This window comes from Xiphias gladius, chromosome 7 (assembly GCF_016859285.1).
Source record: "Xiphias gladius isolate SHS-SW01 ecotype Sanya breed wild chromosome 7, ASM1685928v1, whole genome shotgun sequence".
In the NCBI taxonomy this organism is placed as follows: domain Eukaryota; kingdom Metazoa; phylum Chordata; class Actinopteri; order Istiophoriformes; family Xiphiidae; genus Xiphias; species Xiphias gladius.
Window position 1 is genome coordinate 12,219,265 of NC_053406.1, and position 25,022 is coordinate 12,244,286.

The 25,022-nt window shown below is 41.2% G+C and overlaps 1 protein-coding gene and 1 non-coding gene across 4 annotated transcripts in view; both read left to right on the top strand.

Moving 5' to 3' along the window:
* LOC120792125 (NADPH oxidase 4) overlaps positions 1-24,425 on the top strand; it is a 28,406-nt gene extending 3,981 nt beyond the window's left edge. Inside the window, exons 2-19 of one of the 3 annotated variants that reach the window (XM_040131183.1) lie at positions 300-387; positions 2,954-3,049; positions 7,688-7,798; positions 8,425-8,509; positions 10,707-10,804; positions 11,219-11,246; positions 11,551-11,623; positions 14,223-14,303; positions 15,370-15,529; positions 16,818-16,982; positions 17,184-17,246; positions 18,140-18,200; positions 19,219-19,300; positions 20,653-20,772; positions 20,880-20,988; positions 21,819-21,887; positions 23,910-24,010; positions 24,112-24,425. In XM_040131183.1, the coding sequence (XP_039987117.1) occupies positions 2,954-3,049; positions 7,688-7,798; positions 8,425-8,509; positions 10,707-10,804; positions 11,219-11,246; positions 11,551-11,623; positions 14,223-14,303; positions 15,370-15,529; positions 16,818-16,982; positions 17,184-17,246; positions 18,140-18,200; positions 19,219-19,300; positions 20,653-20,772; positions 20,880-20,988; positions 21,819-21,887; positions 23,910-24,010; positions 24,112-24,232 (1,623 nt within the window). In that variant the 5' untranslated portion in view covers positions 300-387 and the 3' untranslated portion in view covers positions 24,233-24,425. Of the gene's footprint in view, positions 1-299; positions 388-2,356; positions 2,565-2,953; positions 3,050-7,687; positions 7,799-8,424; positions 8,510-10,706; positions 10,805-11,218; positions 11,247-11,550; positions 11,624-14,222; positions 14,304-15,369; positions 15,530-16,817; positions 16,983-17,183; positions 17,247-18,139; positions 18,201-19,218; positions 19,301-20,652; positions 20,773-20,879; positions 20,989-21,818; positions 21,888-23,909; positions 24,011-24,111 lie in introns of those variants that run through there. The other 2 variants (XM_040131182.1, XM_040131184.1) reach the window with 2 other exon arrangements.
* trnad-guc lies at positions 22,762-22,833 on the top strand. Its single transcript has one exon. It is a non-coding gene; the product is annotated as a tRNA-Asp (tRNA).
* Positions 24,426-25,022: the final 597 nt, after the last annotated feature.

Consider the following 25,022-nt stretch of genomic DNA (forward strand, 5'->3'; position numbering starts at 1 on the left):
GGTCAGTGGACTGTGGACAAGGACTGTATTGTGTCCCTCGGCCGCTCCAATGCTGACTCAGTTTTTCTAAATGTGAGAGTCAATGACCAAGAATCCACTTGATGGGACAGGTTTTACCAACAGCAGGTTTGAGCTGGATTTACAGTTCAGTGCAGAAGGGAGGGTGATACAGGATCAGCTGATACATCTACTCAGCTCATGTGGAGATGATGTTTTGCAGTTACAAGCTAGAATAAAAAGTGAATAAGCTGCTTATATTCATCATGCATAACTTTCCTTTTTTCTTCTTCTCCTGGCAGAACTGGGCTTCCATATATATCTGCTTCCTTTATACATCAATGCTTGTTTACTGACGCTTCAATCTACAAAAAGTTGTCGACACATAAAGTAGGTCAATCACCTAAACCTCTAATGAACCAACCAAACAGACAATAAAGAGTGTTTCAATTATGAATAATACAGAAGAGGGCCTGTTAGTATCTATGAGTTAGTTCATTTAGCTTTTAGTTCAAGCCTATATTCACACTACACCACTGGCATATATTACTAAAACATAGTCAGACATTTTCCCACACTACAAGACATGCAGGCCTCAGTTGTGCTGGACCCCTCCTACTTTCGTGAACAGCTGTGTGGGGTGGAGGATGGCTCTTTCATGCGGTGGGCTGGAGCGTGAAGCAGGGAGGAGACTCTCTGCTCCCAGGAATGTGGGGAGGACAGAGACCATAGCTCAGCCTCGTCCCCAACACACTTTATCTCGGAGGGGGGGGGGGGCTGTTTAATTAAACCAGCAGTCTTAAACTGGTAGTGGGAGGTTGATTTGGATTTAATTGGAACTGTGCTACTTGGGGACCTAGGTCCTACTTTTCAATCAAATGACTATGACTTGTAATGATTATATTATAAAATATAACAACAGGCTCGTACTTTGTGGTGTTATATTTATACCTACCTTTACTGTTTTAATGATATGTAGGTAAGTACTATAGAGCATCACATATCTGAAACACAAAAAACCATGGAGAGCAGCGCTGAGACAACCCTTAGTCAGAAACAATAAAATGATCCGCAGCTCATATCAGGTTATTTGGTCTCTGGTGGATGTGGATGTGGTGTTACCAGTGAAGAAGACAGCTTCCACTTTTCATGAGACCTGGCCCACAGTCATCGTTCCACTTCATCCCGAAGGTGCTGGATGGGTTTGAGCTCAGGGCTCTGTGCAGGCCAGCCAAGTTCTTCCACACCCAACTCAGCAAACCATTTCAAACCATTTCTCTTTAGTTTATCATGCATGGGGCCATGGCATGGAAACAGGAAAACGGCCTTCCCCAACTGTCGCCACACAGTTAGAAGCACACTGTAATTGCCAAAGAAATTGCACCCCGAAAGGTCCATTTATTAGCTCTTCCAACGATTCATTCATTTTCTGATGAAGATGACACGATGTAACCAAAAGCTCGAAAACAGCTACTAAATTGACCTTTAAGTGGGATTTTGTTGTCAGGTGCTGTATGTAAGGACAAGCATGAAATTTGAAACTCACTATATAACCGCATAAAATATAACACAGTGCTGTAGCATTAACATTTCCCTTAGGTGGAACTAAGTGCCCAGGTTGATGCTGTTATAAATTTTGGTAATTTAATAAGAAATCCTCATCGGTCTCTCACTGTCTAATACGCCATCCAGTCTGCAGTTTGACATGTTAACAAGTCGTTAATATGGAATTGTATTAGTAAAACATTTGCAGTTAGAAAATGTGTAAGTAGTTAATCATTTATTTTAAGCATCAAACATCCAGTGAGAAATGTTAATAAACCATTAATAAAGAGTTTTAATCATGAAATCTAGTTGCAAAAGTTGCCTTTGTTGAAGTGATGTATATTTATTTACCAAACCACCAATTTATAATCCCTTTGTAACCCGGCGCCGTTTTAGGAAGTCCCAGCTCAACATTTTGTAACAGTCCCAGCTGATAGAGTACATCCAGTAGGTTTATAAGCCCGCTTCGGCGGGACGAGTTGGTCTGTGGCTCCTTCTAGTGACCGAGAGGAGCAGTGAGGGGCGCTGGAGCGATGTTCATTGTTCTCCTGCCCGCTGGTTGTCTTTATTTGGCCCAGCGAAGTTTTTAGCCGGGACGCCTCGGCGGTGCTGCTCACTGCGCGTTCAGGCCCGATGTGAAGCGGACTAATGGGGGCGAGGGGACAGGGAGAGATGCGGTCGTGTCAGCGTGGAGCTCCTCGCCGCTGACACCGCGTTTGGGTTTTTTTTTTTTTTTTTTTTTTTTTTGTGTGGGATGAAAAGTCAAAGAGCGCTCGGAGCAGACGGGAGCGGCGTAATAACGGAGGGAGGACGGAGCAGACACCGGCCGGTCTGTGGACGCTGCGCACAGGCAGGAAGGCAGACGGGGAGAGACGGAGCTGCAGGGAGGACGGGCCTTCACCTCTCAGCCACACCGAGGCATTCGGTGAGGAGTCTGGGCAGCTGCCCGGACCTGTGAGGGCATCATGGTTGTGTCGCTGCGGAGCTGGGTCGCCAACGAGGGAGGAAAGCATTTGGTCCTGGTGGGGAAAAAAAACAAACAGAACTTTTTGTCAGAGACTTTCAAGCCATTCAGCTGCTCTCAAATCGTATGCCGTCCCAGGATTTGCCTGGTTTACCTGTTAATGAGCTGTTACAACGAGTTTCCAAGACAACTTCGGACAATCACTAAAGGAACTGACTGTTGGCCTATTTGTTGCTGCTCAGTAGGGGGTTTATTGTGCTTAATATTCTGTATCCATACAGCCTACAACAACCGTCATATGCCAAGGATTAACATTTTGTTTGAAGACCAAATGTAAATTATAGTGATAGTGAACACTAGGCTGTTGCTTAGACTGTTCTGTACACACTGTGCTGCTTGTGGATGATGTGTATGTGTGTGTGTGTGTGTGTGTGTGTGTGTGTGTAGATGCTGTGGTTGGGAGCCAACACCTGGCTGTTCCTAAAGACCTTCCTCCTGTATTCCACTGGACAGCAGTATCACTACCTCTACAAGATGCTCGGGGTAAGACCTGACACACTAACACACAGCCCATCCTACAGTTATCATTTCCCTTAAATGTTTTAATACTTTATTTACAGTGGAGGGACTGTTAATGTATGTGAAGTGCTCAGACAGCACTGATTGCAGCTTCAAATAGCAATGAGTGCTAAGTGAATGAATGAAAACTGATTATAAAGAATATACAGCCCAATTATAGATTATATACAGGGGGAAAAAAAACAAAAATACATATACAGAATGCATAAACTACCTGGTCTGGAGCAGGTTATACAGAACAAAAATCTATGAAGTTATTATTTATGGGTGACTTTCAGTGAAAGGTGACAGTAAAAAAAGGCTCTTTAATGGAGCTTAAACTGTTTAGAATAAAGTTTATGAAAGTACCATGAAAAGACGCCAGCAGTCCTTGAGAGGGTTGCAGGGGATCTACACCTTGATGAAACACTGTGGGATTATATAATCATCTTATATTATATAAAATGTTTATAAATGTATATTTTAACACAAGAGGAGATTTTGTAAGAAGACAATACTTTGTTACTCTTATGGTTAACAGGTATTCATATGTGGCAGAAATCTGTAAACTCTGGGCTGAGAGGCAGAATAAATCTAAAAGAAAAGTGCCCACACACTTAGTGCATATCTGTGTGTGGGTGCTGGACTTGAAAGAGAGCTGAGCACTAAGTCTAACTGTGTATATGTTTTGTTTAGATAATTAATCAAGCTAAGACCGGAGACACAGAGTTGTGAGGCGTGGACATTCCTTTGGAGGTCTAGCTGTGCTAATCTGAGCTCTGATGCTGCAGAGGACACTTCATGTTAGGCTTTTTGTGACATGTGTTGCTTGTTACCTGCACTCGCATGCACCACATTCGTAAAACTTAATCACAGCCATAACACTAAAACTTTTACTGTATCAAAAACTAAATTATTCAACACATTATAAATAATTGAAACCGCCTTTGTGAGTGTGCAAAGCCTTTAAGATCTTCACTGACTCATTAGCATATCCAGGCTTGTAGATTTTGATTGTGTCCACATGGATTTATCTAGACTTTAATTGCTGACAGAAATATTAAAAAGTAGCAGTTCAGATGTACAGAAATCAATGGGTTATTTGAGGCTTTTTTAGTGGCTGCCCAGATGACAACAGTGAGGCTGTAAGTTTTCATCATCACACGCAGGTTTAATGAGTCCGAGTCACAACATTTGTGTGTATGTGTGTTCTCCAGTTGGCCAGTTGGTGCTGACTCTAGGGTCAGCCATTTGTGAGCCGTGGCACATACACACACGCACACACACGCGCACACACACACACACACACACACACACACACACACACACACACACACACACACACACACACATACGGAATCAGGAATTTGATGCTTGCTCACCCACGTGAGCGTTGGTGTAATTGTTGTCACAAGTTCATGTTGGTGTGTCTGTGTGTGTTTTTGTGCCAGAGAAAACGTTCTTGTCTTTGGAGAAAATCATTGAAATACCACTGACATTACAGTCCAATCACCTGAGACCTGCTAAGCTCAGACAGCTTTGCTTCATTTGCTTTCCACCAGCTGGAACTCTGTCATGTCAAAGACCAATGTCTGTATCGCGTTGCTTGCTAAAAGCTGATTGCTCAAACATGTAGTTTGCTCCCGTTGCATCAGTATTAGTTGCAACTTGTTGGAGCCAAGATTAGTCGCCAATTATGTCGAAGCAAGGACAAAGTTAGCATCACTTAACTTTTATTCTTATGTGTTAGCAATTTAAGTTCTTGCCAATACCCAAATCACAGTTATTTTATGCTTAAAATGGAAAAAGGAAAACTACTTAGGTCCAGTGCAAGTATTTCATATCGAAGCCATGCTTTCAATCATTAGACCTATTGAGGGCTTCATTATTAGGTACTTGCATTGTTGCACGTTGTTGTTTTCAGCCTTCCTGCACCTTAGCATTTGTGTTGTGAGTGTGGTTATCTTCTTTAAAATAACTCCTTAAAAAATGTATGTGCAATATAAAATGCGATGCCACTCTGCAGGTGAAGGGGAAAAGGTGGGGAAAATATCAAAATCATGGCCAAACCACCCATTTCATCAGAGTAGGTTGCAGTATTTAGAGTTTGAGTATTGGCAAATAACAGCTGTAAAACATAAAGAAGACAGTATGAAAACTGAACAGAGGAAAATGTTTGTGCAATATGAAATGAGTGGTAAAATAAGAAGTGGCAGCAAACAGCATGTGTGAGCTATTCAAGCACTGGCTGTACATTGGGAGGCACAGCAGAGAGAGGGGCAAGTGTGGGCACGCCTCTGGCTTTAACTGAATGCCTTGCCTGAGGGCTTAAATTTATGTGGGTGTGTGTGTGTGTGTGTGTGGATAAGTGTGTATATCTGCACTTGTGTCTGTGTGTGTGCACATGCAAGATGTAGATGTATTTCAAAGCTTTAATGCTTCTGAGGGGGATTTAGATTTAACTTCAAAAAGCATCTTATCTCATTCACCTGTATGGTTCAGTGTGAATGAGTGTGTGTGAGTGTGTGTACGTGTGTTTTGGTTGCTCGGGGTGTTGGGGATGTACAGAAAGCAGGATACTGGATCTCCTGCTTGTGGTTTTGCCGTCAGCTGCTTTTCTTTGAGAAGCTGTGTTGAGTGATTGTGTGTGGGAAGTTTTTAAAGGGTAAAGGTATCAGACTTTTTATGTGGACGGGTGTTAACCTCGACTTGCTATATGTAGAGTCTAACTTTGACCTGTTTGCAGGCTCCATTCTTAAATTTCAGAAACCCTGCAGCATGTCCTGCACTTCCATCTTTTCCAGTTAGTTGTACTATAAATTGTGCTCCCTAACGTCCTTATGGACTGGAGCTGGATTGCCATTTTGCTCGTCTGATCACTTAAAACTGGTGCTTGTTCAGTTGCGAGTTTGTAAAGTCAGCGGTGGCAGTGCGTATGATCCGTCATATTTTTTTAGCTAACTTCCCCGATTATGTCTATTACAGCCACTATGAAACCATACCACCATTTGAATCCGCTGATTTTGGGTGGAGTACCCCTAGAAGATTGGACTACAGTTTCAGACATGAGCTTTCTGTCTCGCCTCCCTTATTTCCTCTGATCTACACACTCCCACACCGTCATCTCACACTACATGTTTCATTTTCTTAGGGATAATCAGAAGAGACGGCACCAGCAGTGCACACAGAGGCTGCCAAGAAAGTGTTTAAATGTGCTGAGTTTAGCAGACGCCGAAGTACATCCAGTGTTTCCGCATGAAAACGGCTTTGATTATTTAGCTGTTGCTTGAGATTTGTAAAGCCAGATTACACGGCTGACATCTCTCCCATGCCCACTTTTCATCCTGGTCTTAGGTGCTGTTTCAGTCAGACAGGATGTTCTGAGATGTAGTGGTAATGTATAAGCGCACTTTTCTTTCACAGCCCGCACCTAACCTAAACAGTAACGGCCCGACTACAAATTGTGTGCTTTGGCCAGACAGTGATGTGTCGTCAGAGAGTAGAATCCACAGGAGTTAGTTTAATCAAAGTTTGAGGCGGAGTTGTAGAGGGGCTGCGGAGGGACAGACGTGAGGCAAAGATAATCTGTGAGGTGAGTCATAACTCGGTCAAATCTGAACACACAGACATAATACACATATTTGCGGATTCTGCATGACTTATACTTCCCATTAACTTTGATGTCCCTTGCGAATGAACGTCCGTAAAAATCCGCATAGAGTAAAAGGTCCTTGAAAGTCCAGAACTTGTCTGAGTATCAACATGTTTTTAAGTATTCTTTCATATCAAAGTAATCCAGTGATAGTTTTCTGTATATCCATGGCTACATTGAATAAAGGAACTGCTACTAGCTAAATTGTCATACTTTTAATAGTGCCTTGTATTTGCCCCTTTGTTGAAAGCCTGAGAAAATAGAGACGCAAAACTATTATAGATTGCGTTCAAGGGGAGGCCCATACTGTTGTATCAGACTTTCAAAACTTTTGATTAACTGGAGTAAGACATTCATGTGTCTGTCTTTGCAAACAGTTTCACAACAGTGCATCTAGTGAGTTGCTTGCGTAGGAGGCCGTAATAATTTAACTTATCTTTTAATATTTTTTTTTTTCTTATTTGATTTTTTTTTTTAAATAATTCAACCGCAGTCATTTAAGGTTTTTTTTAAAGGATATTTAAAATTTTCTTGTAAACAGTTATTGACCAGTGAAGTCTATGTCATCATCCTGACAAAATTAAACATGTTCTATTTAAAGGCAAAGCCTCAGCAGAGAGACACCTAAAGGACAATGGTTCTTAGCTCTCCATACTGAGAAGTACAAAGATGGTTTTAAATAAACCCCATGTGGCAGGGAAGTCATGCCTCCAGCCCTCAGTGCACACACTGAATAGTCCGAATCTGAATAGGAACAGCTCAAAAGTGTGCGTCTTAATCCACCACACCCTTATCACTTTACATCTGCTGAATCAGGCCCCATTGCAGAAACCTGCCAAACAATATGTGTGTGTGTGTTTGTGTGTGTGTGTGTGCGTGCGTGCGTGTGTGTTTGTGTGCGTGTGTGTGCGTGTGTGTGTGTGTGTGTGTGTGTGTGTGTGTGTGTGTGTGTGTGTGTTTGTCTTTCCCAGCTCGGTCTGTGCATCAGCAGGGCGTCCGCATCTGTGCTGAACCTGAACTGCAGCTTGGTGCTATTGCCCATGTGTCGCTCCCTGCTCACCTTTGTCCGAGGAACACACACGGTAAGAAAAGAAACCGAGGGGTAAAGGGGCTGATGGGAATGGGGGGGAAGGAGGGAGGAAAGAAGGGTAGAGGGATAGGAAGAAGGAAGGAGTGATCAATGGGTTGAATTTGCCAGTGTTACTTCAATTTTGATGACAGGTCTGTTTCACTGGTGACCAACCACTGAGGAATATAATAATGAAATTAGGGTTTGATTTTGCATTTTTATTTGAAACAGCAAAATGATCATAAGTTAAAAAAGTCTACAGCTGTCACTAATTTTATATCCTTCAAAATAAATGAAATCTTGTCACAAGGCCGTTTTTCTATTTTAGGTAAAAAATGTCACTTTGAAAGATGTAAAGTTGCAGTGTTTATGAGAGACAATGGAGTATGACATTCATTCAAAAATCTGTGATGTTTATTAGAAATTAACTGCCGCCATGAGCTTAATTAGTGAGACTTTGATGTATAAATGCAAGAAAACTGTTGAAAGTTTGGTGCATTATTGGTAAAGATGAATTCTGAATGTAGGGAGGGAATAGGATAGGCTGAAAATTAGTTATGTGTGTCATGGTTCCCATGAATCCATGGCTTGAAAATAATTCTGTTGTCTGTGTTACCCCATGCACATGCACACGTGCAGGTATCAAGCAGAAAGACACGCAGACTGCTGGACAAGAGCAAGACCTTTCATGTGGCCTGTGGAGTCACCATCTGCATCTTCTCTGGTAAAAACTGTCACTTATCACCACAGCTCAAATGTCTTCATGGTTCACTTTGTGTAAAGTGTGTGTGTGTGTGCGTGTGTGTGTTTGTGTATGTATGTATAAATTGTGTGTAAAGTGTGGATAAATGAACCCAGGCTGGCTCAGCATTCCTGGGGTAGCAACTGTGATGTCCTTCCAGCTGGTCATGTGTGTTTTTGCTGTCAAGCTGTGTGTGGGAATGTGTGTGTGTGTGTGTCAAGTGTTTGCTCTTGTTGTTCTTGAGAGTTTCCTCTCATGGGAGCTCCTCGCAGCTGTGTTTCTGCTGGGTCTCCAGTTTACAAGCTTCTTCCTTTTATTCATCAGTGTCTGAGAAGCCTGGCTCATATCGGTGTTTTTATAGTAACAGTCTCACGAAAAAAGATGACCTGCAATTGAAGTCAACACTAACCTCTTACATATAACAACATTCTGTGTACTTTTCCTCGGGTGTGATCCGAGCATTGTACAGATGTCCTGATCCGGTCTAAAGATCTTTTTACTATTAACACATTGTGATGGTGGCTGATGGGATTTTGGATGTAATACACATTGTAGCCCGTACACAAATACTTTGCTTTGTATCCATCATAATACATTTTTTGCATGCTCATTAAAATGCTCATTAACTTAAAGCATTTCTGCTTCACCACATACCATGTGGAGGTGATTGATTTCAAGGGGCTACTTCAGTGATTTAGTACTGCACTTCCATAATATTGGGAGATTCATTGGAGAAAAATTATAAAAGAGTGGTCACAATATGTGTAGCAGCGGCGTAGATGTCCAGACTTTTAGGCTCTAGTATGGATCAAGTGTCAAAAACACTAGATCCTACAATTCCTAAAATGCAACTGGGTAGTGTCTTTTGTTAGATGCTGTCTGCATGGTAAATGCCCATGTCTTTAAACTCCATGGGCCCAGTCTGTAACACGGGCTTTATGTTATTTATTTACAGTTGACAGAAGATATTAAACAATTGTTTTGACAGGCTCAGTAGTATTTGCCTTGACTAGTAAATGGGACATGTGAAGTCAGTGGAGTGCCCCTTTAACAAACAAAAAACAAGCATGGTGAGCTCACAATGACAATGCCAACATGCTGATGTTTAGCAGTTATAATGTTTACCATGTTGAACGTCTTAGTTTAGTGTGTTAGTATGACAAAATTTGCTAATTAGCACATAATACAAAGTTTTTCAGGTATTTGGTCACAAGCCTGAAATTGTGACCTGATTTTGGTGGGAGCAGAAAATCATATGCCAATCCACACAAGGTTTGTAGGACTCATCCTCCAGCAGCATGGATATATGTGCCAGATTTCATGGTAACTCATAGTTGCAGAGACATTTCACTTTAAAACAAAAGTTTCAAGCTCACGTAGATGCTGGTACATTGTCTGGGCACCATGACCGTCTGTAAAAACAAACAAACAAACAAAAAAAAAAATACAATCATGGCAATCCACCCAATAGTTGTTGAGATATTTCAGTCTGGATGGGCCGACTGACACTGCCATCCATAGAGCCAATAGAACAATAGAAATAAAAGAACTGCAAGAGCTGGCATCTGTTCCTCACTGTTACATCATCTGTAAAGCTTAAGCCCTCTTTCATCGTTACCATTCACTTCTCAACTCATCAACACCAAGCACACGCACAGACTCGCGTCTCTTCCCTCGAGGCAACGTTCTCATGTCCTAATAGCAGAGTGCCAAGGTTCTGAGACTACAAATGACAATGAAGACGGAGAGGCTGCAGGGATGGGGGAGAGACATAGACTGGGAGAAGGCAGAGGGGGAGAGAGGGCTGGGAAGCAGTGGGAATGAGAAAGGATGTGAGTAAGAAAAAAAGGACCCTTGTGTCTCATGATTACGCCCTCTATTTCCATCAGCTGTCAAACGGCTGCGTGATTAGACTGTGATGTCAGGGAAGTGTGTGTTTATGTGTGTGTGTGTGTGTGCATGTGTGTGTGTCAGTGAGTCAGGAGGATGTTTTGCTGACTTTCTGCTGAATAGACAAAGAGATGCTTGTATGAGTGTCCACTCGCAGTTTATTTTGATCTTTATAATTAAGTGTGGGACTGTTCAAGGCGGAGGAGAGGTTCTGCATATCTGCTGGTGTCTATGCACAAAAAATTGTGTTTTATATCAGTATTGTGTAACCCTCTCTCTCCTTCCCTAGTTTTGCATGTGTCTGCCCACCTGGTGAATGTCGTGAACTTTAGCGTGAGCTACTCAGACGACTTTCCTGCTCTCAATTTGGCTCGCTACAGAGGGGAGGTGAGACACAAACGCACATTTTTGTACAGAACTAAATTTAACTCTAACTTTAGCTCAAGTCGTAACCCTTAGCGGCCCCTTTGAGCGAGTGAGGAAAACGTACACATCTTTCAAACATGTCCTCACTCTTAAGCAGGGGTAGTCAACAATGTGTAACGGAGAGCCTTCAAAACTGTGGGTTTTCAGTCCAATCTAAGACTCAACCAGCTTATTAGCTTTCAAGTAGAGTGGGGGGAGAAATTTAGCAATGAAGTCACCTACTAAAGAGATGTGTTGGAATGAAGCCTGCGGACTGTTTTCTCTCCATAGAACATAGTTGGCTGCCCCTGTGACGACTAAATTAGTCCTCACAAAAATAGATGTAGAAAATAACAGGCACAAACAACTCTTTCTTTTGTTGCTTTTCCTTCCCAGGACCCAAAGCTGATCATTTTGACCACAAGTAAGAAGGACTACTCTTTCTTATACAGTATTGCGTATAGGCCAATACTGTATAGTCCTTTCTCTCTTTCTCTCTCTTCAAATATCTTCTTCCCTGTATTTCTTATTTATTGTTTTTTTTGTGGGTAAAATAAGTCTTTGTTGGGAAAAAAAAGCAGGATTGTTTGCGTATTTAGATTTTTAAAATGAAATTATGTGACTTGTGACCATAAAGCTCCCATTGAAGATTTGTACATGAATGTGTCCTGGGATGTTAACTCGTCTAAACTGACTTCTCTGCTCTCAAATTGCCCGATTCTCTTTAGTCCCAGGAGTCACGGGCGTCCTGTTGGTTCTCATCCTCTTCCTGATGTTCACGTCCTCTTCTTACTGTGTACGGTAGGTCCACTAAACCACCATCCTCCATCATAATCATCATAGTTTGTGTGTGTTTGCTTTGTGTTGTGTCACAGAATTGTTAAGGGAGGGTTATGGATACAGTTTGGCAAATGCTGCATGCATCAGTAGACAACCACAGACAACCATTATGAGAGACAGGCCTGTAAAACTGTTGTTAGGACACGTTGAACTGCAGAGAAAGTTATTAAACCACGGAGCATCCAGTTCTCTTAATACAGCCATGTCTTTTATGCTCAAATACATGTGTCTCTGCCTCTGTGTTCATGACTCCCTCGTTTGTGTGTGTGTGTGTGTGTCTGTGTGTGAGATGAAGAGGGAAATGGATAAAGATGGAGACCATAAGGAGACATTCTAACAGCGGTCTGTTACAGCGCAAATCCCCACTAAGTGGTCGACTCTCAGCTCTGTCATTACTCAGGTCACAGTGGGTCGCCCACTTCGCGTGTGTGTGTGTGTGTGTGTGTTAACTCGTGCAGGTGTGTGCGACTTGAAACACATTTGTGTGCATGTGCTCTCCTTGCCCTCTTCGGTAATTGAACAGAGGATAAGAGGCTTTTCCAGACCACTTAAGGCTTTAGATAAGGGTTTGGGTAAGTGGCTGGAGAGGAGGGATGATGGCTGCAGCACAGCAGAGGAATACCTACATTATGAGTCACAATGATCCAGTGATATTAACACACATTAATGCGCACAAGCTTATTAATATATTTTGTGAATTACAGTACTTTGCATCAGCATTTTTGTGTACATGGAGGAGGAAAGGTGCAGTTAGTAAGGTCACCTGAAGGCAAACAGTGTAAAAGTAAACTCCAGTCCAGTTTGTCTGTATAAGCAGAAAACACAAAAAAACCACACATCATTGGCACAGGATCAGTAAAGCTAATCAATTAGCCAAGCATTCTACAATTTTAAAATAAAGTGAACATTTTCATAATCCACAATTAAGGCAAGGCAAGTTTATCTATATAGCACATTTCATACGCAAGGAAATTCAAAGTGCTTTACATAATGCAGAGTCTGCCTAAAACTTCCTCAACTGTGGTAACTTTACAGTAAACCTCTGAACGTTCATAATGCTTCTCTTCAAGCATAATTTTGTTAACAAAAGAAACAGGTGAGTTGATATTCAAATTGAGTGAGTTTCACCAGTTGTCATTATTTCTAAGTTCTCTACTTAGCAAGTTTTACCAAAGAATGCCAGTTTCTTGAATTTGCTCAGCCTCTTTATTCAGCACTAATTACTCTTCACTTCCCCACAAATTCGTCTCCCCTGTCGGTCCTCAGACACGGGAAATTATGTAAGAAAAATGCAAACATTGTGACTCCCAATGACACAGTGTTGAGGAATGTAAGTCATAAAATGGTTTTTCCACTTTCAGTTAAGTGTGTTAATTCTTTATAGACAAAACAAAAACCACCTCAAGCTTATAAATAATGAGGAGGATTTATCTGATTTGGCTGTTTTTCATCGGCATTTCTTATGCAATACATAGATCTATAATATATAATGAAAGTCTTTCATATGACTGGAAAAAAAAAAAATTGGTGCACATTATTGAGAATAGAAGCAATTTATTTTCATTGGAAATATAGTTGTACAATAATTTTTAGTTCTAAACGTATACAAAGTGTGCAGTGTTGTACACATTTTCCCCCTCACAAATTGTAGAATCTTGTACTGTATGTTATTATTATTATTATTTTACTATATATATATGTTAGTAATTGAACTCTGTGTTCTGGAAAATGATTTCCAGCTAAATCTATTGCTTTGTTTTGTACAGAGCCCCCCTGGGGTCAGCTGAGGAAAAAAAAAAAGAGCCCTGTGTAAACCTGTACTCTTGGTTTACCAATCTGTGGGCATGGTCTATAATCCCTGCCCACGGATTTGCACTGAAAGCTGTGGGCACGGACTGCAATTTTGTGTGCATGGATTTTGTAAACTGAGAGTATAGATTTACACCAGTATATAAAAACATATTGCACTCATACACCAAGATGCCACCACATTTAAATTCACTTTCAGTTAACTTCTGGTTCTAATCCCTATCCATTTTTTGGGGTTTATGTCACTGGATTATGAGAAAATGACCACCTAACAGGGAGTAAACACACATCTTTTAGATGATTTAAAATGAATTATGCTCCTCAGTCTTTGTGGTGTCCCTGCACAGAAACAGGATATGCTTAAAGAAAACAAACATGAAAGAAGTTGCAGTCAAAGAGGAAGAATACAGGGTTTGATGTTGTTCCTTGTTTGCAGTGTTTACAGGGGGATCGTTATGTGTAATGACCCCTTTGATATTTACCCCTGGAGTCCTGCTTACTCAGGTTCTGCTCTGGGAGTCTGTGCGTGTGCTCCTCAGCAAACTCCGACCTCGCTTTCTTCTTTTGTTGTCTGCTCGTTTTGTTTCTCTCATTCTCTTGTTTCCTCGTGTCATGTTTACCAGGTTATTATTCCTCGTTTACATCTATTTTTTGGTCATTATCTTTTAAAACATCGAGTGGTCTGACTTAGAAGTAAGAGCTTCTTTGAAAACAATCATGTATGTTATCATTTGTCTTTAATTTTTTTCAGGGTGTCCAACTATGAGATCTTCTGGTACACACACAACCTCTTCATTGTCTTCTACATCATCCTTATGGTGCATATGGTCGGGTAGGTCGGGTGTGTTTTACGTGTGTGTGTGTGTGTGTGGGGGGGGTATTTGGGTTTATTTCTGCAGCAGTCGCTTAGTTTTTTCTGCACTGTTGGTACAGTTTGTCCCCATGGTAACCAGTACCTTGAGAGGACGAGTTACGAATTTGCTTCACATATGAAAGTCAGCAAATATCGGAGACACCCACTGAAAGCTGGAGACACCTCTATCTTTCTTTCAGCAATTCAAACCTCACTGAACATATCATGATGTTTTCCACGTCTATGTTATGCATCCTCCTATACACACAGTATTCATTTCATGAAATCATGCAATGTTCTGCTGACTCACTTTATTAAAATATATTATGTTCTTTATGTATTCAGTATGAAATATGTCACTTATTCAAAACAAATTTCTTGTTCTGACAAAGTGAAAGTCCTTTGTGTGAAAAGAGGGTGCAGGAATTTTTTTTACTCACCTTTGCTGACGGTCAGTCAACCATAGTACCAGGGTTTGCTCGTACATGACTGTTTTGCCGTGTTGTGTTTAGGGTGATTAAGTTATATTAACTAACAGCCAGTAGCTATGTTTTTAAACATATGTCAAATGGTTTTCTTGTTGGCATTTTTTTAAATAGGTGACATTTTTGGCCACAGGCCAAACAGACAACGACATGCAAACGCAATTTCTTTACAGGACAGGTTCCAATACACGTGATCTGCATTCTTTTGTACATTTGGCCATTTTAATTGGCTGAACGCTCAGTGTCATTAAAAACGTGTATTATAATATAAATATCACTATACTGCCAGCATATTACTGCTAGCATATTAGGTAACTAAGCCTTCAAACTGCATGCATTTGCTCTGTCACAAATGAGTTTCATTCTGTATATTTTTTATATTAGGAGGTCCAAATGTAGTAAAAAAGGGGGTGACTATACTCCTACCGGTTAATGTAAATGTCTATATGAACTTGAATGTGTCTTTATGGTCTTTTTTCAATAACCATACTTCTGCAATCATAGAAAATACTAAAAAGTGTCCAAACTAAAGTCACCTTGATTCTTGTATTTTCCACCAGTGGAGCTCTGAAGTACCAGACCAACATAGAGGCCCACCCTCCTGGCTGCCTCAGAGCCAATCAGAGCAGCACGGAGCAGCAGGGCAAGGAGCTGGACCGAGGTGAAGATGAAGAGGGGAGATGCAGAGAGGAAGCTCACTTTCAGCCACATTACCCCCAGGTCTGTGTGTGTATCCTGGCATTTTAATTTATTTGTTTGTGTGTGTGTGTGTGTGTGTGTGTGTGTGTGTGTGTGTGTTTGGGTTGAAAGAAGTGTTGTCTGTGCTGTAGTGGCCATGTAAGTGTTGTACACATGTGCTGAGTATTTGAGAAGTGTTGGAGGGAGTTTATTAGAGGTGTAGTGCTATTAGGGAGGAGCGGACATCCTCTTTCTACGTTAAGGCCTGTGTTGGTGTGTGTTTCTTCCTGCCTGTGTGATTATGTGTTTGCACATGGTTGTTAAGAAACGAGCTAGTTCCATAAAATCCCCCTTATACCCAATTGTGCTCCCCAGGCTTTAGTGGAGCTGTGAGCAATTAGTCTGCCAAAGGTAACCGCCAGCAGAAAAAAACAGAAATACCACACACTGTGGTAGAGAGGTGGATAGATTTAGCACATATTCTCATTAATGTCTCTCTGTGCCCGGGTTTGATTCAGGGCCCCCTTGTGTTATTGTAATGGGAACAAACTGGGAGAATTAGAAAGCCTTGAAAGACCGCAATTGATAGAGCCTAAGATTCCCAGAGCTTCCTGTATCAGGGCTAATGCTGCGTTCTTGTCATATCAAACAGATGGTAATTATGAGAAGTCTAGTGGGGGAAAGAGCTTTTAAGTCAGCCTCCCAGTTGTAATTTCAAGGCCGAATTTCCGACAGCGAGGATGTGTTCGCTGGGCGAAGAGAACTACAGAAGTGTGCGTAAACCGGTCCAAAAGTGGCTGCAAAGCCACTATTGCAGGCAGTTATATCTAAAAACGAATCCAAATTTAACACTAATGCAGTCGGTTTAGACACTCAAAAAGGAGCTATACACTGCCTGTTTGTATCCATTTTCCAATATGTACCACAATAAAAACAGTGAATTTACAAGCAATTTACATTTCCCTGCTGTGACTACAAGGCAAGCAACAGGGGTAACCATCTTGGAATAAAGTGTGAACGCTTCCAAGTGTGAATAAATAGAGGTTTTCCTGCCTTAAAGGAAAACTATGATTTGTTACCACTTGGGCTTTATTTTTGCATCTCTGGCCATTGGTCCTATTGTTTATGACAGTGTATATATCCACCAAGGTGATTGCTAAGATCTCTGAACATCGCTAGAAACAGGCCCAAGGGGGCAACTGTTTTGTGTGATTAACTGTAAACATGAAGTGTTTACTTCTTCCAAACAAAGATGTAGAAAGCGTCAAGTGTGATAACAAGTGTGTTTTTGTTGTAATTTGTGCTGCATTGTGTCTCCCTGTGTGCTTAGACATGGCTTTGGGTGTCTGGTCCTCTCTGTCTCTACTGCGCAGAGCGTCTCTACCGCTACATCAGGAGCAGTGACCCCGTTACCATAGTGACAGTCATCAGGCATCCCTGTGATGTTATTGAGTTGCGCATGCTAAAGAAGAACTTCAAAGCTCGTCCTGGACAGGTGATAGGACATGACATGTATTCATGGCCAAAGATTTTGATTTTGTTACATCTCAGTTGTATTTTATGATGTACTTAACTGTTTCTTTGTTTCCCTCCCTCTTTTTCTCTCCCCACTCTCTAATCCTCTCCTCTCTTTCCCCCACTCTCTCTGTCATCTTGTTGTCTTTTCTATCTCTTCCCGTCCTTCTCTTTTTCTCAGTATATTCTTCTTAACTGTCCAGGTGTCTCTTCATTTGAGAACCATCCCTTCACACTAACAATGGTAAGACTCATGTAACCCTCCAACTTGCTGCAACACATTCCTCCCTCATGACACAACGCAAGCACACACACGCACACACACGTGAGAGCACAGACACACACACACACACACACACACGCACACACGCGCACACACACACACACACACACACACACATACACAAACACACACACACACACACTTATATACACACACATATGTTTTTACAGTTTCTTAAACTTTTCCCCTTGGCAAGGAGAATGCAGTTCTTTGTCTGTCTTAACATCCTCCCCCCTCTACTGTCGGCTGGCACTTGATTGACAGCTGAGTTGTCCAGTAGTATCCATTTTCACATGGGTTATTGATGCTTTCAGACTAAGTCCAGATTGTATGAGACAAAATCAGAAGATAAATAAAGAAATGACCTTTTGCTTACAGGGATGGACTCACACTCATTCACACACACACACACACACACACACACACGCGCACACACACACACACACACACACACACACACACACACACACACACACACACACACACACACACACACACAGACACACACACACACACACACACACACACACATACACACACGCATATATTGTGTGCATGCCTGCGCCTGGTGTGTTATGGAGCTTTGAGGAGGAGGGCAGAGAATCACACTGACAGAGAGCAGACAGACCCCTGAGGCTAGTAATGCTGTCTGCCAACAGGAAGGCTGTGTGTATGTGTGTGTGTCCATGAGTGAGTGTGCGCATTGTTAAATATAATGAAAGGAGTTGTAGCTATGTACTGTATATGTGCACTGGATTGTGCGTTTGTGTGCATGTCTTTGTCTCTTGTATTAGTTGCATGTGTATGTGTGTTGTTTCTCTGTGACTCAATGTCTGCTCTCCAACTCCTCGCAGTGTCCCACAGAGAACAAGGAAACTTTTGGCATCCATCTCCGAGTCGTGGGAGACTGGACTGGTGGGTTGACACAAACGCACACCAGGCAAACACACACAAACACACACACACACACACACACACACAGCAGATACACAGAGAGGGGAACTTACATAGGCTTAGATGTGCAGAAACACACAGATAAAAGGACAGACAAACAGTCACACTCTGTCACTGTTCCCTATCAGAGTTGACAGATGGAAGTCATTTTGTTTTGTCCTCATCTTCATGACGTTTCCTCTCTGGGGAGGATGCATTTCTGTGTAGCTGCATTTTTGTGCGTGTGTGTGTTTATCTGTGTGTGTGTGTGTGTGTGTGTGTGTGTGTGTGTGTGTGTGTGTGTGTGTGTGTGTGTGTGTTCGACTACTTCTCTACCTTGAGGCTAGCATGGTTCCCACAGTTTTATTGTCTGGTTGGAAAACTATATTTGCCATGATTACACACACACATTTATCAACATTTACAGAGGTTGTAGGATTTCAATTAAACTAAAGAGGTGGAAAATTGGAATCAGTAGATCAGTAATAAAGACACAAGCACAAACACTTTACATGCACATACAGTATGTCAGAGAAAAGGAAAAGTTATCGTTCTGCGGCCAAAAGAAGTTTTGCGCTTTTTGACTTGACTACCTCATTCGTGTGCAGCCAACTCAAAAGGAACACAGTTCTAGAAGAAGCCTCCCCTTGGGAGGTTGTGACAAACTCAAGAACAAGTCAGCTCATTTCCACCCGCTAGTTTACATATTCCCATAAACACACACACACACACACACACACACACACACACACACACACAAATACACACAATCTTTCAGAAGACAGGAAGGGGCAGTCAGTGTGTTTGTGTTGGCCCTTTAATCTAACATGACGACATTTTGTGAGGAAACGTTAGAAAACACTGAATTGTTATGTATAGAGACGACCCGTAACTATGTATGGTAGTGTTTTTTGTGGAGACATAATTCTTGCATTATTTATCACACTCTCTGTTCTTACTGTGTAATAACAATGCCTCCCCTGTCCTCTCTTCTCCTCAGAGCGGTTCACGCAGCTGTTACTTCCTCAACCAAAGATAGACTTGGAGATCCTTCCCATGGTGAAACAGAGGAGATACCCCAAGTACATTTCTGTCTGTGTGTGTGTGTGTGTGTGTGTGTGACTGTGTAAGTGATGTGGCTGATGTGATTTCTCATGAAAGCTCAGAATCACAGAGGGGTCAGAGGTTTTGACCTCTTGACCTCTGACCCTGTGCTCTTCCTGCTCTGTGTTTGAGAGAGAGAGAGAGAGATAGGCGGAGATAAATAGAGGGAGATGTGGGGATGGAGAGAACGAGAATTTGTTTTTTTATGGCAGTAAACCGGAGCTAAACAAACCAACAAAATCCCCAACCCCCCTACCTCTGCTAAGTGGGCTGAAGTGTACAGCAGTGCTACTGATATTTTTTTCCGGATAGTTGCGAGATAAGATTTTTTTATACAGGATCATGGGTGACACTTAAAGTCCCCCGAGTTAGCATTTATGAGCAGTATACAGTATTAAGGTTTAATAAATGGTTTACAACACACTATAATGAAGTTGTAAACAGTATAAGTTAGAATTGCTGTACATTAAGAAAAACTTAAAATATGGTAGTTGCGCACAATTACATTATGTGTCATAAACCATTTATTTAACGTTTGTATACTTATTATAAATGGTAAATAGGAAGACTTAAAGTAAAGTGTTACAGAATAATCAATAAAAACCATTACTATTTAAGAAATGTAATGTTTGATTTTTTTCAACTGTCACCAATAAACCAGTATTTTACTTTTTTACACAATGTTCATGACTAAAATTTTCTCAGAAGTGTTACCGAGCACAGAGTTTGTGATTATGTGACAGTAAGACTGAGCCAAGCCTCACTTGGACATGTGTTGGGTGTTGGGGTGTGTAAAGGCTGCTGTAGTATTACCGACCGTTTTCTGAGTTTCATGTGTAATATAGTCTGAGCATATCTGGGAATACTTTCTTAATGCAGACAAATGTTTGGGTTTGACTATGCTTTATGATTTTGAATCTGTACGTTTAGCGTATGTATGTATGTATGAGAAATAGTGTATCAGTGTGTGTGTGTGTGTGTGTGTGTGTGTGTGTGTGTGTGTGTGTGTGTGTGTGTGTGTGTGTTTTGTGACACAAGTGTTTGAGCAGCTGTTGTAGAGATGATGGTAGTCTGTGTGCACACCACACACATGCTCACGCACACACAGACACACACACACACACACACACACAGATACACACACACACACACACACACACACACACACACACACACACACACACACACACATACCAACACATACTCAAACAGACTGTGGGATCTCAAATGCAGGATGTTTATCTGTCTTTTTAACCCTGTGGGGAAAGTATAAATATATGTGTGCTAATTTGCGTCTGGGATTCTTTCTTTTTCCACATTATATTTTCAGGCTTTACGTGGACGGTCCATTTGGAGGTCCATCAGAGGAAGTGTTTAACTACGACGTCAGTCTGTGTGTTGCTGGCGGAATAGGAGTCACACCATTTGCCTGCGTGCTGCAAGCTCTGCTGTGAGTGATAAAAAAAATGTCATATACTGAAAAATGATGACTACTTTGAGCAAGTATTTGATGTTTCCTCCTTTTTCTCCCTGCGTTTCTCCTTGCTGTGCACCCAGTGATGGTTGGAGGGGTTTCAGGTTGCAGAGGTTGTACTTTGTTTGGGTCTGCAGGGAGCTCCAGTCCTTCTACTGGTTTGCTGAGCTGCTGTGTGCCCTTCATCACAAGGTCAGGACAAAGTCTGCATACTGTAGCTCAGACTCATAATTAAAGTTTGGAAATTTTTTAACAAGCATTTAGAATTTTTGATTGCTTGAGAGTCAGAAGAGTCACTTTCTGAAAGAACTTAAAGGCATTTTTGAATTGAACCACTGCACCTCAAAATGTCTGTGCCTGCCTTTGCTGTTACCGTTCATTCAGAAAATGTAAATTAAGCCAGTTTACCAGAAAAGATAATTCACTTGCCACAGGCTACTGGGCCTAGCGACTTTCCATTCCTGTGTGTGTTTGACCTCAGACAGGTCAAAGAAAGCTTTTGTGGGTTTTAAGGGGCTTGGTCTGCTAAAGAGCAGGGGAGTAGTTACTGTGGCACCTGTGCTTGTAAAGTCTCATTACAGTTAAACAAAGTTTGTGTAGAAATATGGATTAATCAAATAAAAGCACTCATGAGGTCATGGTATAAAACTCTGCATAACTTCAACTGAGTTTACGGTCAATGATTTGTGTGTGTGTGCTTTTAAAAAGAACATCTTTGCAGGCATATTGAAATAGTCAGCAGAGCAGGGAATACATGCCCTAGCATGTATGTATGTATGTTTAAAACAATATAAATTTATTGTAATTTGAGTAAAATGAGAAACAGAAGTCAGGGACGTGGAGTAAAGGCTATTTTCAGTGTCAGGCTTGTTGTATTTAATGCCATCTTGTGGCTTTTAGTAATTTTCCCCCTTATATTTCAAATAACCAAATGGAATAAATGTTGCATTTTATCCTCAACGTATTTTTGCAAAATCAGCACCACTAAACACTGAACTTTCCATTTCTGTGTTTGTTATTAGCTTTGGCAGGAAAACAGACCAGACTACTTTAATCTGAAACTGTACGTTAGTCGGACAGACAGTCTGCAGGTAGGTGTGCCCCCCTCCCAAGCCACCCACCCACCCACACACACAAACACACACACACACGCACACACATGCAGTCAATCGTTTTATATTCATCTTTTCATTTCATTGTGTTTCATTGTCTGTTCACACTTTCATCTCTGCATCATGGAGCCATTGTTTGCCAGTCTTTAAGAAACTTGCCCACTAGAGGGCGACTACAGCACACTGAGGTCTAAAGTCTGCCCTGGAGTTAAATGTTGTATGCGGCCTGTTCTCTGTCTGAATCCCACAGTATTTATTGTGCCCAGTTGTTTCAGTCTGTGCATTTCTGCAATAATCCGCTTGTTTAGAACTCAAACTAGCTTCACCTTTTCCTGCTGTGACAGAGAGCAAGTAGAGACCATAAATGTAACCATTTACATTAGTTTTTTTATTTCTGCTGTCTGACAAACATTTGATCCGTACGAGGACAACAAAAAATCAGGACAGTGGAGGAATCAAGAATGAAGATTATTTACCTCCTGTTGATAGAAATGCTTACTTCCCTCAGTTTCTGTAAAAGAAAGGCAAAAGCAATTAAACAGTACCTATGATAACAATATCATTGATTTTATTAACTATTTGGCCATATTTTTGATCATACTGTAAATAGCTGCTAATATTTGTTTCAGTGTTTATACAATACTCCATGTCCTTGAGATCAGGCCAAACTCTTGACCATATATTTAAAATGTCAGACCTTATATGGATCAAATAGAAGATCAACCCTGCTCTTTTTCTATTTCTTTCAAAGTGTTAATATAGTCTTCCATAATTGACTTACTGTTCCTCTGGGCAGACTTGTGTGGATGACTTAGTAATTTTTTTTTTTGTCATGTGGCTTCACCAGAACAGCTCCTCGTTAGTATAGTGGTGAGTATCCCCGCCTGTCACGCGGGAGACCGGGGTTCGATTCCCCGACGGGGAGAGGCGACCCTTTTTAAAAAAAAAAAAAAAAATGCTGCTGGTTCACTGATTCACCAAGTTTATGAGAACCTGTGACAACACATGCCTGTAATGAATAGGAGGCCGGTTTGAGCGAACAGAACAACTACCAGTGAACGTTGCACAGTGCCTTTCTTTTTCTCCATGTTAATGTTTAATGTTCCTGATTGGGGGAGGGGTTCCAGCTTGACTTATACAGCGATGTCTTTAAAGTCTCTAATATAACACGATCGGAAACAGCAGGCTGGCTTCACTTGTTTCTGTAAAAATCTCCTCTTCACATTTTGGGTGAATAATGTCATACTCCTGCACACACAATACATAAAATAATAATTTAGAGCACATTTTCTGCTTAATTATTAATTAATAAGGCACAAAATTGGTTAAATATAGTAGTTTAAAACAAAATACCATAAATCAATTAATTTGAAGGTGTAGGAGAAGTGTCTTTATTTTTAAAATGATATGAGTTGTCTGTGGGATTATAATGCAGGAGCTAAATTAAGGGTAAATTAGACGCTGACTGATGGATCTTTAAGGCAAACTGAAATTCTTCTAATTTGAAATAGCTTGATTTTTTTAAACTGTGATAAAGTTCAGTCTATCGGGAGCTTACTTGGCTGACACACATTCATCTGATTATTTTTACTAATCCTCACCTTGTCAGTCCCTTAAATTACTTTGCTTTGCTGATCACTTCCCACAGCTTTTTGCACTAGAGATAACATTTAATGGCTCGTAAGCTAAGAGCGCACATGCTGCTAGAGCATGCAGGTTAGCAGGAGGGTTTATGTGTCATCAGTCTGCTGCGGCGTTGGTCAGATGTCTTTAGCAAAGGAGACATGAAATGTATCTTGTGCAGAGAATATATAAATGTCAACGCTGACCTTTAAACTGCTGATTGAAGGTGTGATTACGTGAATGTTTTTCCTCTAGCAGTGGTAACTAAAGCAGATGTTAATTGAGACCTGATTTGTTTGGTTTCTTTCTTTTTTCTTTTTTTTTTAATAAAAAAAGGGATATTTTCTCTATTTGTCTCATTCAAATTTCTTTTTTCAGAGCATGTCTGAGGATAAGTACCGCCCACTCACCTCGAGGCTGCTAGTTGGTCGACCAAGGTGGAAGTTACTGTTTGATGAGATTGGGAAGACCAATAAGAAGTGAGTGGAGTGAGAACATCAGGGGATAATTATTTCAATCTATTTAAAGCTGCATGTATGTGAACATCGCACGATATTGCTGTCTTTCTCTGTGGTTTCAGTAAGCAAGTTGGGGTTTTCTGCTGTGGACCTAAGGGTATCTCCAAGACTCTCCACAGACTGTGCAACTCAACCCGATCCTCTTCAACAACCTTTGAATTCAACAAGGAGTCTTTCAGCTGATCAAACATGGGAAATGGTTCTAGACTTCCTCAGAGAAAAAAAAACAGCAACTTTGGGAAGAATGGATTTTCATACATTTTGGGTTAAATGCCCCTTTTTTTTAAGTACATTTCTGACTATCTATGGCGAATCTTGGTTATTTGAAATAAGAATCTGTAGGCAAACTGTCATATATCATTTAAAATCTATAAAACTGGCCAAAAAACCCCCCAAATATTCACAGACTACATTTATATTTTATATGCATCCCTGCCCTTGGTCACAAAATGACCCAGCAGGACAAGAACTTAAGTAGCATAAGGCCTGCTCCTCTCTACAGACCAACCTGACCCCAGACTGAGAGCTCCACAAGATTCAACCTCAGCATCTGATCCGATCGACCTCTGAGCAAAACTGAAGAGAGCAGCTCGCTCCACTGATTCTACTCTGTTTTCTCAAGTTGCTCTTGGATTTAATCTTTTCCCTGATGCACCCCACTGTGGAGTAAATTTGTTTTGTCATAGTGGAGTCTAATGGGAGAAAACCTGCAATTCCATTACCACAAACACAACAAGACAATAATGAAATTACAAAAGAGGGAGTTCGTCTTTCATTGGACCGGGGCTTAAACATCACGCAGGGACCAGACAAACTGCTTTTTATCCGACCGTTTAAGAAACAGTTGCCTTAAATAACCAGAGAAGTGGAACCATGTGGACAAATCAGATATGGTAGGCACTCTACTAAGTGCCAGTTTTAGTGTTAGCCAAGTTGCTGGTTTACAATCAACCTCATTCAACCTCCACCTTAC